General features: G+C 36.6%; 1 protein-coding gene across 1 annotated transcript in view; it reads right to left on the bottom strand.

Moving 5' to 3' along the window:
- PBS2 (cysteine and histidine-rich domain-containing protein RAR1) overlaps nt 1-15,293 on the bottom strand; it is an 81,298-nt gene that overhangs the window by 46,087 nt on the left and 19,918 nt on the right. Inside the window, exons 2-3 of the mRNA XM_089832137.1 lie at nt 9,599-9,601; nt 9,129-9,211 (exon numbers count right to left, since the gene is read on the bottom strand). Coding sequence (XP_089688263.1) covers nt 9,129-9,211; nt 9,599-9,601 — 86 coding nt within the window. The remainder of the gene's footprint in view (nt 1-9,128; nt 9,212-9,598; nt 9,602-15,293) is intronic.

The following is a 15,293-nucleotide window of genomic DNA, read 5'->3' as shown; positions in this document are numbered from 1 at the left end:
GAGATTCATGAGTTGACTAGCTTCTCAAGGGTCATACTATTTCAATGCCTTCTCCATCGTCTACCTCAAAATCTTCTCCTTCCAATCATGATTCTTATTCTTCACAAACTGGGTTAGCAGGATTTGCTAATGGATACTTGAAACAAATGGGTCATACATTTATCACCACTCATGGTGATAGAGATACTGGTTCGATCATTAATTTTGGTGCTTCAATACATATTGCTTGCTCATTTGATGTTTTAACTCCAAAGTCTATTAGAGCATCACCCTATGATAGGATCTAGACAGCAAACAATCGATATGTTAACGTTGCTTCTATAGCTCATGTTGACATGGGTACAGAGTCGATATTCAATGCTTTTTTATCAAATTACACAGACAAGCAATACAGTAAAATTCACTTCTGGGTCAATGTTCATTCATCAAGATATATGAGATCTTACTGCTGAAGCTAGTGCTGATCATCTGTCTAAGGTGTATAGTTTTGCCCACTTCCATCCTGATCATGATACTTATGTTCCTAGAATTCATTATTCTGCTGTGGGCAGTTATCCTATTTCAAAGGATTATATTCCTAACTTTGTGAATATTGTCGTGATGCCCCATAACCCAATTCATCAGAGTTGATATTTGACATTATTTCCAAAACTTCAGCGAAGCATGGTATATCATGTAATTGAGATTAGTGGTTGTGAGATGGAATCATTTAGCTGTATCAGACTTGGTTCATCATTCTTAATCTGAAGGTTTGGAGGACTGCTTGAGGGGTTAACTCTCCTCTCTGCAGATTTCTTATTGGAGGAAGGTTTTGTCTCCTCGTTCCTTTTTTCTTCCTTGATTAGGGTCCTTCCTGATTTTAAAGAGATGTCTTCTAAGGCACATGATTCTTCTTCAGAGATTTCACTTGTGATACTTCTTTCCTCTTCCTCATATTACTTCATCTTTCACCATTGGATTACTTTCTTCTTAAAGGGACACATGTAATTTATCATCATTGCATTCTCTTTTGGCTCTGAACTTTCTTCAGTGGCTTTGATCTAGTAGTTATATGGGGCCATGTTTGCCTCGTTAAAATTTGGTCACTTACACATTTAACTTTTGTATCAGGGATAGTTGTCATACCTCATCACAGTTTGCCTATATAATCAAGGTGTTTGTACATTATAAAATGTCTCACATTAATCTCATTTTCATTTCTCAATATTCAAGCAAGCTCATTGTCGCAGCACTCTCTTGTGGAAGGCATCTTTCTTGGTTGATCTCGAAGTCTACAACTTCAACAAAAGGCTTAGAAGACACACCCAAATCCCAAAACACCTTCAAGTAAATCCTCTTTTAAAACAAATTATTTGCATATACCACAGGTAAAAAATTAGTTGATTGAAAGTTTCTTATTGCTTCTCTTGGCTTCCTACAAAAGATATGGATTTTCCTTTTCAAGAACATTTGGATATGACATTTTTGTCCAAGTTAATAAAATATTTGATATTATTATCTAGTGAACACACTGGACCTATTTGTTTGGTCTTCTTTTTCTCTTTGAAGGTTTCTGCATAAGCATATTTTGTACATCTCAAGTTTGAATTGCATATTATCACGAAACTTGATATTACATTATTTTATAATATGAAGTTTGATATTCAATTAATCTTCCAATTGGTTGATTTCATCAGTACTATATTATTGTAAACCACAAATGCTTAAAATCTCATTAGCGCAACATGTTGAATATTGTTTGTAGAATACAACTCTCATTTTCCTACTGCTATATTAATTATTCAAATGGGAGGTTTTGGAAGATTAGCAAGATCTTTAAGAGGGTGGGAGGGTTCAGCGTTTCTAAAACAAATAAAGGAAATTGAAATGTCAATGGCTTATATCCTTGTAATTTGATTTAACAAAGTTGATGATAGAAGACAGTTTTTCTTATAGCACAATATTCGATTATGTTAAAAAATTTATCTTGATAGTCTTCTAATAGTTTCTAAGAAACTATTATGTATACCTCTAAATTTAATGCTATCCTCTCCTTACAAGGGTTCATTGAGGCAATGACAATTGCTCTCCTATAATATTGTCATCGGACAGTTTAAAATACCATGTTAGCCGATTAGTAAAGTGGTAGAGGGTGTAAAACCTAAAAATGCATATTAGATGTAATGTTCCTAAATATCAATTCCCAATGTTGAACACACATTATTTTACAACTAAATCAAGAAAACAATGACTATTTCACAATACATTTGGTAATTAACATATCCAAGTCCTAGTTTCTTACTTCTCTCCTAAACTTAACCCTACAAAAATCGTGGATTTACTTGTTGTAGGGCACTTGGCACCAAACTTCAATAGCTTCCCTCAAGGCTTTGAGAGTTGTTCTTATCCTGTCTTGGGATTCACCTACCCTCTCTAGACTTACTCGGCCTCTCCCTTCACAACACCAACCTTTCCTCTAAGAGGCTATAGACAGAAATTGAGGAATAGGCTATATGTATATGCTAATATCAAATGTATTATTTCCATTTACACACATACCTAAATTATAAAACATAACATACATATATAGTGATCTAATTTCATCATAATTGTCATAATATATATATATAGATAACAAAATACCACATAGCTTTTATTGCAACTATGGCATATCCTATCGAATACACGTTGGAAAGTATATTGGGCCCCTAGCCTTCTTATATAACGTTCTATAATCCAGTACCAATACATAAGCTACCCTTCTATTGTTATATGATGTTTATCGATAAAATATTTACATACATACATATATATACATATATACATATATGTATGTATGTATGTATGCATGTATGTATATATATTATATGTATGTATATATTATATACATATACATATATATACATACATAGACATGTATGTATAATGTATGTATACATATACATATATATACTGGTTTTGTTTTATGAATGGTATCAAATATATTTAGGTCCCTTTCTTATAGCAATGTATGATTGATTGGCCTCAGTTTACAGCTCCCTTGAAGAGGCCAATGGGATTGTTAATGGTTTGCCCAAAAATAAAGATGAACATCAATAAAAAAAATAAAGAACACAAAGACACAACAATTTATCATGGGAAAACTCCAACTTGAGGGGAAAACCCTAGCCACACCAAAAATATCTCTTATATTCAATAATACAAGTCTAAGTACAATGCTTCTAACTGGATACAACACTCATCACACAAAGCAATCATATATGTCTTGAATTGAGACCCTTCATATCATAACTGAAAGTCTCTTCATCATCCAAATGCGAATCTCTTTATAATTTCAAATGCATGTCTCTTCACTTGTCACATATATTTTCATATTTCCAAATGCATGTCTCTTTGCCTATCGCATGTCTCTTATATAAAGAACAGCAAATAAATCTCAAGAAACCACGACATATCATGTCAGGTAGATATCTCTCTCACAGCTATAAAACTTCAACACTCCTTGGCAAGTGAGAGAATATTCATATGTCTTTCCGTCTTTAACATGACAAACGTAAGAAAATGCAACAAAAATATCAAAATAGATTTTGTCGACATAAAATTGTCATCTTAGCATGACATTCACCATGGCTACTCCCAAAGGGTGGTCATGGAGTCACATGACTTCTACTATGGCTACTCTCAGTGGATAGGTCCACCATAGCTACTCCCCAGAGGATGGAGCAAGGAATTTCACCTCGAACTACTCTCCCAGAGAAGAAATCATTAACAAGGGATTTCACCTCAAACTTCTCTCAGAAAGGAGAACTCATTAACAAGGGATTTCACCACGAACTTCTCTCGCAGAGAACTCGTTAACAAGGGATTGCACTCTGAACTTCTCGCTCGCGGAGAAGAACTCATTAACAAGGGATTGCACCTCAAACTTCTCCCTCATGGAGAAGAACTCATTAACAAGGGATTGCACCCCAAACCTCCCACTCAGAGAAGAACTCATTAACAAGGGATTGCACATCCAACTTCTCCCCCACAAAGAAGAACGCATTAACAAGCGATTGCACCTCAAACTTTTCCCTCTCAGAAAAGGCCTCATTAGTAAGGGATTGCATCTTGAACATCTCCCTCAACAAGGAGCTCATTAACAAGAAATTGCGCCTCGAACTTCTCTCTCACAGAAAGGAACAATTATAGTACATAATAATAACAATTGAATGTTGAGACCTTCTCAGTAAGGGTTGCATTCTCGCGGCTAAATTATCCCAATAAACTGAAGAAGACTTTAATGCTTGACCAAACAAGAATCTTTTGCAATCACACTGCCAAACGAACTTGTTGATCCTCTGCCAAGGGCTTGACACTATTCATTTGTCGCACAAGCTCCCTCTGAATCTCATTGAGCCTAAAGAAGTCCTTCCTCTTTATCTCATCAAGCTTTCCCTTTATGTAATAATTATTTTCAGTCTCAACTTTATCTTCAATACATTATCTCTTTGATAGGTCGCCTTGAATTCTCGGAATTGAACTCCCTTTGAATGAAATCTCTCATGATCCTTATGCTTCTCGATCTATCCTAGAAGCATTTTAGGGAGATTAGTAAATACAAGAAGCATACATGATTCACTATTCATTATTGCATTTATTAACTACATAAAATTTATGATAAATATTTATAGATATAATCATAAAATACTTATCTCTTTATTGCAGTCAAAGAATAACACCATCCAGGCGATACGTGCACCCCTTGAGCAACAAAGCCTTCAATTGAGTCATATAAGCTTCTAGCTCCATAGTAAAGGCCACAAAAATGACCCACGGTAATGATGAAGAAATCAATATAAAATCTTCATTTCAATAGATCTCTACACACACACTATGCAAATCTGCATACACGCAAAGTTGCAAAAAAAAACTAAACCAACCATGCGCCTCCATTAATCTCTCCACCATACACACAGACATGCTACTCTCCAAACAGTCACTAACCAATAATCAGACACATATGTCAGAATATATGAATATATATATATATATAGTTTGTCAAGCCTTAGACAAAGAGAACCCCCCAACACGAAAGGAAGAAGCAATCACATACAATTCACCATTACAATAATAAAAGCAGCCATAGAATGCCAATAGTCAATCATGCAACTTCGTATGCACTCACAATGGCAACAAAGAAACTTCATCAAAGAAGGCAAAACAAATAAAGATACAACACTAACCATCATTGGTAATGAAAGAAAGGCAGATACAAAGATGTTACTGCACAACCATAGCACTCACAGAGAGCAAGACGAGCATAACAAAATACAGCAAGACCATAATTAAGATTAACCGCAGAAGGTCTCTGATGGACAATGAACAGTTGCACCTCGAATAAAATACAACTCCAAACTGAAACTCCCACCAAACAGGACAAGAGATAAGTGCAAAGACTCAATCAGAACAGTGCATAGAATATCTTGATTGCTGAAGAAGCAGCTCACAAACAGGATGAATAAACAGGAGCAAGAAATAATAACATAGCTTGATTATTACAATTCAGCAAAGTAGAAGATTCTCAGAATACTCTCTGCAATCATTTCAGGTAAATATGATCTCTATGAAGCTACAATTTCAACACATATTGATTGCCTACAAAACATTGCAGTTTGCAATAGATACATGAAATAACGAACAAGAGGAGCTCCCTTATTTGTTGTTATCTAACCAGTTCTGATACCATGTTAATGTTTTGTCGAGAAATAAAGATAACAGAAATAAACAAAATAAAGAACACCAAGACAAAACAATTTATCCTAGGAAAACCCTCCAGCTTAAGAAAAAAAACCCAGCCACATAAAAAATATCTCTTTTATTAAATAATTGAGGTCTGAGTACAATGCGTCTAACTGAATACAACACTCATCACACAAAGCAATCACATACATATTGAATTGAGGGACACTTCATATCATAACAGAAAGTCTCTTCATTTTCCAAATGCGAGCCTCTTCATATTTCCAAAAAACATGTCTCTTTGCATGTTGCATATCTTTTCATATTTCCAAATGCATGTCTCTTTGCATGTCGCATGTCTCTTCATATAAAGAACAGCAGATGAATCTCAAGGAACCATGACATATCATCTCAGGTAGATATTTTCTCACAATTATAAAACTTCAACAGGGATCACGAGTGATGCTACTTGAAGATTTTAAACATAGCAGAAAACCTCCTTATACATCCGGCAATGTGCGCAAAGGAATCTGCTATCCACATAAGCATTGATTTGGTTCCCATGGATGTCACGCCAATATCTTCTTAGTGATGACGATCTAGAGAATCGCTATACTATCCTGTGATTTTCGACTTCCAAGGATTTGAGATCGTCCTTTATATGTCGCGTGGGTGAAAAGACACGTCTTCTGCCACACACTTAACCCAAGCTGATTCGGCTTTATATATTGTTGCATATGGTATACTCGAACCAATGACTCCTTTAGTGCTATTTCCTTTTGAATGTTTCATTAAGACAATTAGCATTATTTTTCATTTAGAATCATAAGGATTTGTTATGACATGGGAAACACTATTATAATTGTTTGATAAAATTATTTACTAATATAGTTCTATAAAATTATTTATGTATTTGACATAATAATTGTTCTTGTATTTATTCAATTTATAATATTTTTATATTAAAATAGGATAATGTATTATATTAATTTATATATTATATTCATTCATTGTTAGATTAATAACAAATTATACTATAGTTCTATTAGTATCTATTTGTTTCCTAATTTTATTTCTTATCTTTTGTAATTAAATTCTATTCTAGAAAGGGTACATCACATTAGAACAGAGAATAAATGAAAGTAAAAGCATTTTCTGACAACAAGCAGATCATTTGGCAGCTATATTGCAGTGTTTCAGGGACAGCGGTCCATGGGCCATATATATACGATGCTATAAGGTGTCTGCAGAAACCTGCATGCAAAACACATTCAAATATTTATTTGTCTGCACTTCTCACACAATACCACCATGTAGCAGATCATGACCAATGCACCTTAAATCCCTTTCTCAATGGACAAAAATGACAGACTAAAACCATATTAAAAAATTTTGACGTTGAGACCGAGTTAAAATTTGAACAATCAAGTGGGGGTTAACCCAATAGTGCAACGGTGAGTTGCAAGCCTGTGTTGATACAGGTCTCATGTTCGACTCCCTGGTTTGGTTTCCTGCATATGTGAACAATTTCCTGCCCTGCCCCCACACACTTGATGAAGCAACTGTTGTTGATTGCTGCATGGAGATTGGTGCATTCCTTACCCGATGTCGTCATTGTTGCCGTTGTTCCTCCTGATGCTCATACCAACATCAGACTGGCCCAACTACTTGCCTCTGATCTTGCAGAGATTATCCTCATAATTCATCCTGCAGCCTATCTCATGCCTTGCAGGTGGCTTGATCGTGGTCCTCAACACACAATTGGAGTGATAAGGAGTTCAGGAGGTATAAGGAGATTGGGAGATATGAGGAATTAGGGAGGTATAAGGAGATGGAGAGATAAGGGGGTTATTGGACTATGATTTGTCGCTTGATAGGTGTGAATCTTGAGCCTGATATTCTATAGGAATTTCTGTGTGCTCCATGTAATTCAAGAGGCGTTATTGCCTGACCATAATAATAATAATAATACTGATTGAATAACTAAATTACCTCGGGATGGAATCCCCAGATGTGACTCCACTGGTTCAAAGCTCCAGTCAAAAGTGATTACTGATCCAAAGAAAAAAATTGACAATGAATTCAAAAATTTGAATAATTGTTGTCGTATAACTTATATCAATAGCTTGTCTAGCTTATATTATTGGCTATATATGTCAATCATAAAGTTTTTATTGCTGTTATACTACTGTCACTGCTTTCATGATATATTTCACAGTTTTTTCTAATATCAAGAATGTCTCTTTCTTAAGCATTATAAAAGCTTGCCTTGCTGCTGGGAACATCCGACTGTTCCTGGGATGGTCAAGGGATATCTCAGATGTCCCCAGCCATCTTGGGGACAACCCAACATCCCATTGCATTTTCTAGTTCTCCAGCACATTTCAGAAATGTTTGAAAATTCGAATATTTTTGGGAACTCTCCCTGCCATCCCACCACACCTGAAACGTCATTGTGGGCAGGGTGTGGTTTGAGGGTCACAGACATCAGTTAAAAGAAGTGACTATCACCAATTAAAATGTAACAAACCAATAACATAGCTTAATAAACAATTTGATAAACAAGAAGGAAGTGGAGAACCATACAACTCTAATTATACATCATAAAGCAGCACATCTAAGATGTTCCTTTCAGTATCCATTATTCATATGATAATATTATTTAATACTATTTGTTTATAGATAGGTATACTACATTATCCTTCAAGGACGCTTGCCATAGACAAGCTGAACAAATGCTATATGTAATGATCACCAGTGGCAATGACCAAAGCCTCAATGGTTGATGCCTTGATGATGACCAAGGAATGGTGACTCCCAACAGTCAACTAGTAACTGCCTATCACTCAAACTGTAACAAATTTTTGGGCCTTCTGCAAATTTTGTTTTGAGATATTTAACTAGAGGAATCCCTGCCTTGCACACATTAATTTTGATAAAAACTGAAAATCTCAAACATTATGTATAGCGCAAAAAGTGAATGCTTTAGTTCAAAAAGACTGATAGATCAGCATGTGGTTTAGCTTTATCTGTGATTCCAAAACTCATTTTAGTGGCCTTGCTGTGTAATCTGCATTTCTGATGATAAGATCACTAGAAGTAACATCGGGTGTACTATACATTGAAATAAATTAAGTTCCAAAACTCTATACTCAAGTGGACCAACGAACTCAAATTTGGCAACTACTGCCACCTGCCAGTTATGAACCAGCATGCATTGAATAACCTTGGAAGAAATGAAGTTTCTATATACTTCAAAGAGGCACCTAGTTTTTTATCAGCTTGAGGTTAATCAATTCAAACAATTAAGTTTTGTTCAAACTGCTGATGAAAACGAATAAGCTGACTCAAGGATTGAACTTGGAAGGGGAGGAAACAGATATCATTAAACAGCCATAGATGAATACACAATGAAAAAAGATGCATACCCTGGTATTGCAATAAATAAGCTAAAATCATGGCTTCGTTGTTTGCAGCAGCTCCACTCTTTAGTACCATCATGAAATAAGGGCTGCATATATAGAAAAGCATAAAGATTCAAGAATCATTCATATTTAAAATAATGCCAGTAATAAGAGATAACAGCCCCAATATTTTAAGGGCTACAAATCTATTGACAGTAAAATGGAACAGCTCCTATCATGAAAGATCCTTGAATGTAAACTGTAAAATAATTAATTAGTTAGGCTATTGAAGTTCAGAATGAAAAATTTATGATATATGATATACTGGGCTTTGATCTTCATATTTCAGTATATCATATATCATACTAGTATTGGTGCGAAATTAGCATTACTATTTATGTATATTGCAAATGAAGTGAATCTGTAAGACCTAAATGCATGTATGATCATAAAACAATGTTTAGAAGAAATAACTGCAATGATTCTCAACTCACCGGCTGTCAGTTGCACGGATTCCAGGATAAACGAGACCAAGTCATGTAAACAACACCATCACCATGTCAGATCTAAGGGATTAAAAAATTCATAGTTTAACTTCATATATGATAAAATCTGCAAGCAGAAATACTAACTACATTACACTAGAAATATGCGTCTTCTAAACACATGGGGACTGAGCATGCTATATTATCATTAATTAAAATATCAGTTCATGGTAGAATTTGGAATCAGAAATATATATATCTGATAAATAATTTTTCAATACAGAAACTGCATACAAACATTTCATCATCCAGAAAACAAATAGGACAACCCAATACTTTAGACAAGCAATCTTGGCCCAATATGCATTAAGCTGTCTTAATTTTTGTTGGCAACCAAAAAAAAAGGGAATAATTCAAATCCTAATGGATTCAAAATGATATTAATTGTAAGAGGGTTGAAGAAAATTGATTACAGATAACTTGGTACGTGTTTAAGTTGTCCTGCTATTGGAATTAAAATCAAATAATGATGAGCTTGGCAGAAATGCTGAGGCATGTTTTATGTAAGAAACACCTTTGGCGGCAATGAAACTTCTATATCCAGAACTTTTAAGTGTTACACAGGTTGTCTATGAACATGTCAATTGACTCAATTATCATTTGAGGTCTTGGACATGGTACCTTGACTTCTGTATTCAGGCCACATAAAATCAATGCACTCCATTCTTATATCGTGTCTAACATTTGTCATAGAGGATAAGATAGTTAAAATGTACAACAAAATAATTAAGGGGGAATAATTTTGTGGTCTGCAATAGGTGAAACCAAAGCTTAACCAAAAAACCAAACTACTTTTAGTCAAGTTTTTTTTTTCTAAGCCTGCCTTTATGTGGTAGGAAGTATGCGTCATGGCAATATATGAGTCTTCAAATTGTATCAGACTCTCAGTTAATTGAACTATATAGTAGTTTGCAGTTTTAAGACAAGGCTAAAGGTCATTCTTACTGCTTAATCACATTTGTGTATAAAGCTCAATTTAGGAATTAATAAAAACATAATGTGACAACTAGATTTGCCCCACCCGGCCCTCTATTTTCCGCATCTTTTGAAGCCCTTACATATTTAATTCATGCATAGATGATATTACTTTCAATTTCTTAATTTTCGTAAGGTGATCTACCTCCCTATCTGCCAACTAGAAGTAAGGAAGTAGGTGGTTTGGGGTTGAAGAATATAAGGATGAAGGGGATTACATTGGCTGTAAAATGGATAGCCAAATCTTCCCAAGGAAATGAACCCTGGAAGATACTCTTCAGGAATAACATAATCAGAGCTACCCTGGTAAAGCCAAAACATGGAAAGGTCTCCTCATGAATGACCTTGTTGTGGGGAAAATTGAACTTAAGGTAGTAGTGTCCAACACGTTTAAACTTTAAATCAATATGGAGAAGCTGGGATTGTATGAGGCACCTGATAACTGGCAACAGTATTTCTAATAAAGATAATAAGATCTGTGGGGAGAAGTCTGTGTGGTGGAACCTTACTCATGAAGACAAAACACTTGGTCTACTACAGGGCTGGTCTGCTAGGAAGTGGACCAATAAGGGATCAACTGCTTCAGAGACCTCATCCAGGTAGGTAGTCTAATCAGTTGGCAAGAGTTGGTGCACAAGTTTGACATATCTCAATCTCAATGGAAGACATATCATCCTGAGAGATGCTTGCAATAGTCTAAACCTGCCCAGACCATGTGAGGAGGTTGCTGATAGAATAGCCCTGCAGAAATGGCCTGATGGTACCCCTTCGCCATTCACTAAAGCCAAGTATGACTACAAGCTCCTCACAGACTGCCATGATATTATTGATCACCTCAATGCCAAAAGGAAGCTCAACCTTGACCCCCCTACCTGGAACAAACAGTTGATGCATATGTGGCGAAGACCTGTTGAACCCAAAATTGCTTGCTTATTTGGCATCTCCTCCTACATAGGCTCCCAATAGAGAAACCTAATGGGGAAATAAATATTTGCTCATTCTGTAAATGTTGTGAATCAGCACTTCACAAATTCTTTGATTTCATATTTGCTAGAGAGGTCTGGGGACTTTTTGGGTTGGTCTTGAACAGAAGCTTCAATTGGATTCATGTGATAGCTGGAAAACTCTTGAGTCTCAACCAAAACAGTAATTTATTCCGGTCTATTTTATCTGTGCATATTCTATGATGTATATGGAAATTAAGAAATGATTATGTATTCAATGGGAGGGTTAGGCACCTTACTGAGTCTCTGTGGAGACTCGTCTATCACAATATTGCTATGCAGGAAAATGTGATTCTAAAGGTGAAGGACCAAATGTTCATGAAGATGATCAATGGAGCTACACAAATCACCAAAGAGGAAGTGGACTGTGAATACACCTCCACTAAAGTAGCTGACGAAAATGATTACTTTGATCTAGCCTTGAATCAATTCATCATGCAGCTGAGAGAGAACAAAGAAAAGGAAAGACAGAATAGTGGGAGCTCAGTGCAAGCTGCTTCAAGTACAGCTTGTCCTCCTGTAGCAGAGCCATGCCTAAAACTGCTGAGATGACACACTCCTTTTTTAGTGCCTCTCCCATTTGACTTTTGTAAGTCGTCCTGATGGATGCACCCTTGCTGATCTTTTGTTGTGATGGATCATGATTGTGACCCTAAGTGGTCTACACCGTTGAGGTGTTTAGATTTATGTTTCTGTATCAGTTGCTTCGATTATGCTTTTTTCTGATCTTTGAGATTATGATGTGATTTTTGGTTCATTGAGGTTTGTGCCAGTGGTTACCAGGATCGATGTGGTATCATGAGGTTGTTCCGTGATTACCCTGAGATGTGTGCAGAGATTGCACTATGTTCTTTTACCATGCTCACTGGACTAGGTTCCTGTAGTAGTGGTTAGTCATGTTTATGACTATGTTTGCTTATGTGTTTTAAATGCCCTTTTAATGCAGAGTAATTAATCATTATTAAATGCTTAAGTAATTAGAATGGATTGTTCTTGTTGGATTATTTGGTTATGTGCTGCGGACATTTACCTTGTTTTATTTTGATCTGAGAGATATCTGTTCTTATGTGATGATTTACATTTGAGATGACCTAAGGGTCAAATGTTACTCTTTGATTCCAGTATCATAGATATTAGACTACTATGTTGTTCAGTTAATCATATTGCATGATGATGCCATTTTGAGATGACAGTGTGTTTTATGATGATATCTGGTTATCTAGTTATCTGGTATTTGGACATACCTCTGATTTCGCTATATGATGGATTTAATGCTATGGTTATTTACTTCATTCCTGCATTGCTATGCCTTTTGTGAACGTGAGTGATGTAAATAGATTATTTTAATATAATTAAATAAATGGTTAAATTAGGTGATTTAATGCATTTATTGCTTCGGCTATGTTATTATATGCAATTACACTTGATCGTGTTGTTTAGTGTGCAGGATTTATATCCCTAGCAGTGGCACATGGAGTTAGTGATTCAGCCGTTCATATTTTACCAATGTCGCCTTTGTATGGTCGACGTATCCTTAATTAAATGTTTAATTTAAACCTTTCGGTGATTATTAAATCCGAACTCATTTGCATTATGTGATTAGACCAATAAGCGTGTCTGTGCATTTAGAGTTTCGCTTTGTCACAAAAGTTGTTCAGGAGATTTATGTGTTTTTGGGTTTTCGGGCTTTTTAATTGATTTATTTTAATTTCTGGCAGCTTTGCCATAGATGAATTCCTATTTATAGGAATAGCCTGTTTTCGTTTGGGTCGATTCGGGGTTTAACTAGATTGGCTGGTTAAATGCCCTAATCGATTATTCATCCAAAAAGTGAATAAGTATCCAAAAAGGAATTTAATTCCTCACTTCTCACTTTTGAATTGGAAAGTTGGAGAGTAAAACCCAAAATCCTCTTCATGAGGATTTACTGTTTTGTTCGTTGTGGGAGCTACGGGCGTGGGATCGTCGCGAGGTTGGGCTCGTTGGATCCAGCTCGGAGAAACCTTGGATTGCCGCAATTTTCAGCCACTTCTGCGGGCGTTTTATTTTCTGTTTCAGTTTTCCATTTTGCCCTTTTGGCTGTGAGGTAGGGCTTTCCTGTTTTATTGTTTTTGCTCCGTTTCTGCTTCTGTTGTTGGTAGCCGTTTGTTTGGAGGCTGAGAACTAGTGTTCCCCTTCGTTTCTGTATGTTAGTTCTACCCGATTGAGCGGGTATGAACATTTCCCTGTTTTTCGGGATGAGAGTTTGGGATTTTACGCCGTTATGCTGGCCGTTTTTGCATACGGTGTCCGATTTCATTTATTTTTGGATTTTTGGGGTTTTTGAACCCAAAGGCCAAATGGGTTTTAATTTTGAAGTTTTCCAAATTTTTGGGGTTTTTACCTCGTTTTGCGTGCCGCCCTGTTTTCTCGAGTTTTCTTGGCACAATGTGGGTCGTGGACCTTGATGATCCGTTTGGATATCAATCAGACCACTTTTGCACTTTTATGTTGCATTGGGATGCGTGTTGCATCCGTACTCCCGACGTGTTCGGTTGAGTGATTTTACACCTGTTATGGTTTCTTTTGGACCTTTTCTTTTGTTCGTGAACGCTAGGATTCGTGTAGAATCCATACTCTTGGATTGAGGCCGGTTGAGTGAGTTCATGATGTTTGGTCTTGTTGCATCATTGGGATTCGTGTAGAATCCATACTCTCGGATTGAGGCCGATTGAGTGATTTAATGATGTATGATTTTATTGGCTTTAGGATTCGTGTAGAATCCGTCCTTCCCGTGTTGCTTTCAGTTGGGTGTTTTCTTTGCATTGTGTTCTCATTCTTGTCCTTGTGTTATGATCTTCGTGATGGTGGTGCACCACACACGAGTACGTGCGCGTACATTTGTTGGGTGACTTGCGAGGCCTGATCTTCCGTGGATTTGCCGGAAGTTATGATCATTCGAGTTGGGATGGGAGTATGCATGCCCACGGGCACTTGTCGTAGGATGAGCATGGGTAGGGTAGGGTAGCATATGGAGGGGGCTTCTACCTCGCAGCCTGGTGATCATTGTGCCCAGAGGGTTGGCGAAGGAAGCTTTAACTAAGTGAAAATTAAATAAAATGTGTGACTGGTAATAAAACTTAAGATAATAAAAAGGTTTGGGGTGCAAGAGCCTTTCCCTTGAGGGATGTTGAATCTGCGCAAGTCCTAGCTTGGGCTTTTTGATGCCAAGCGACTCTCCATGATGTTAGTCCCTACATAGTAGCCTATTGAGTGTCTGACCAAGACCTGTACTCCTTGCATTGTCTTAGGTTCTTGGTTGCAGCCATCATACTGTCTGGCGTGAGTGTTAGCCATGGATGTTGTGTTTTATGTGTGTTTGTGGTTGGATCATTATCTCCATCAGCACGGCGGGTGTGGACCTATGGGTGCCACGTGGTTGGGAGGCGTAGCTACCTTCACCACTGCTAGGGACTGGTGTACAGAGACGGTCTCTTATCCTAGTGCGACCGTTGCTGGATGTTTTCACTTGGTACTTCGAGTTCTGGTGTATGCTTTCTTGTGATTTATGCTTTCATTGGAATGCTTGGATATCATGTTTAGATGATGTTAGTTTATTTGATGCATTCCCTTATCATGATGGTTAGCATATGATTAGATGATGTTATTTGATTTAGTAGTACATC

Source organism: Cupressus sempervirens, chromosome 1 (genome assembly GCF_028749045.1).
Source record: "Cupressus sempervirens isolate cs-2001-9-10 chromosome 1, ASM2874904v1, whole genome shotgun sequence".
NCBI lineage: Eukaryota > Viridiplantae > Streptophyta > Pinopsida > Cupressales > Cupressaceae > Cupressus > Cupressus sempervirens.
This window is presented reverse-complemented; position numbering and strand designations above follow the sequence as displayed.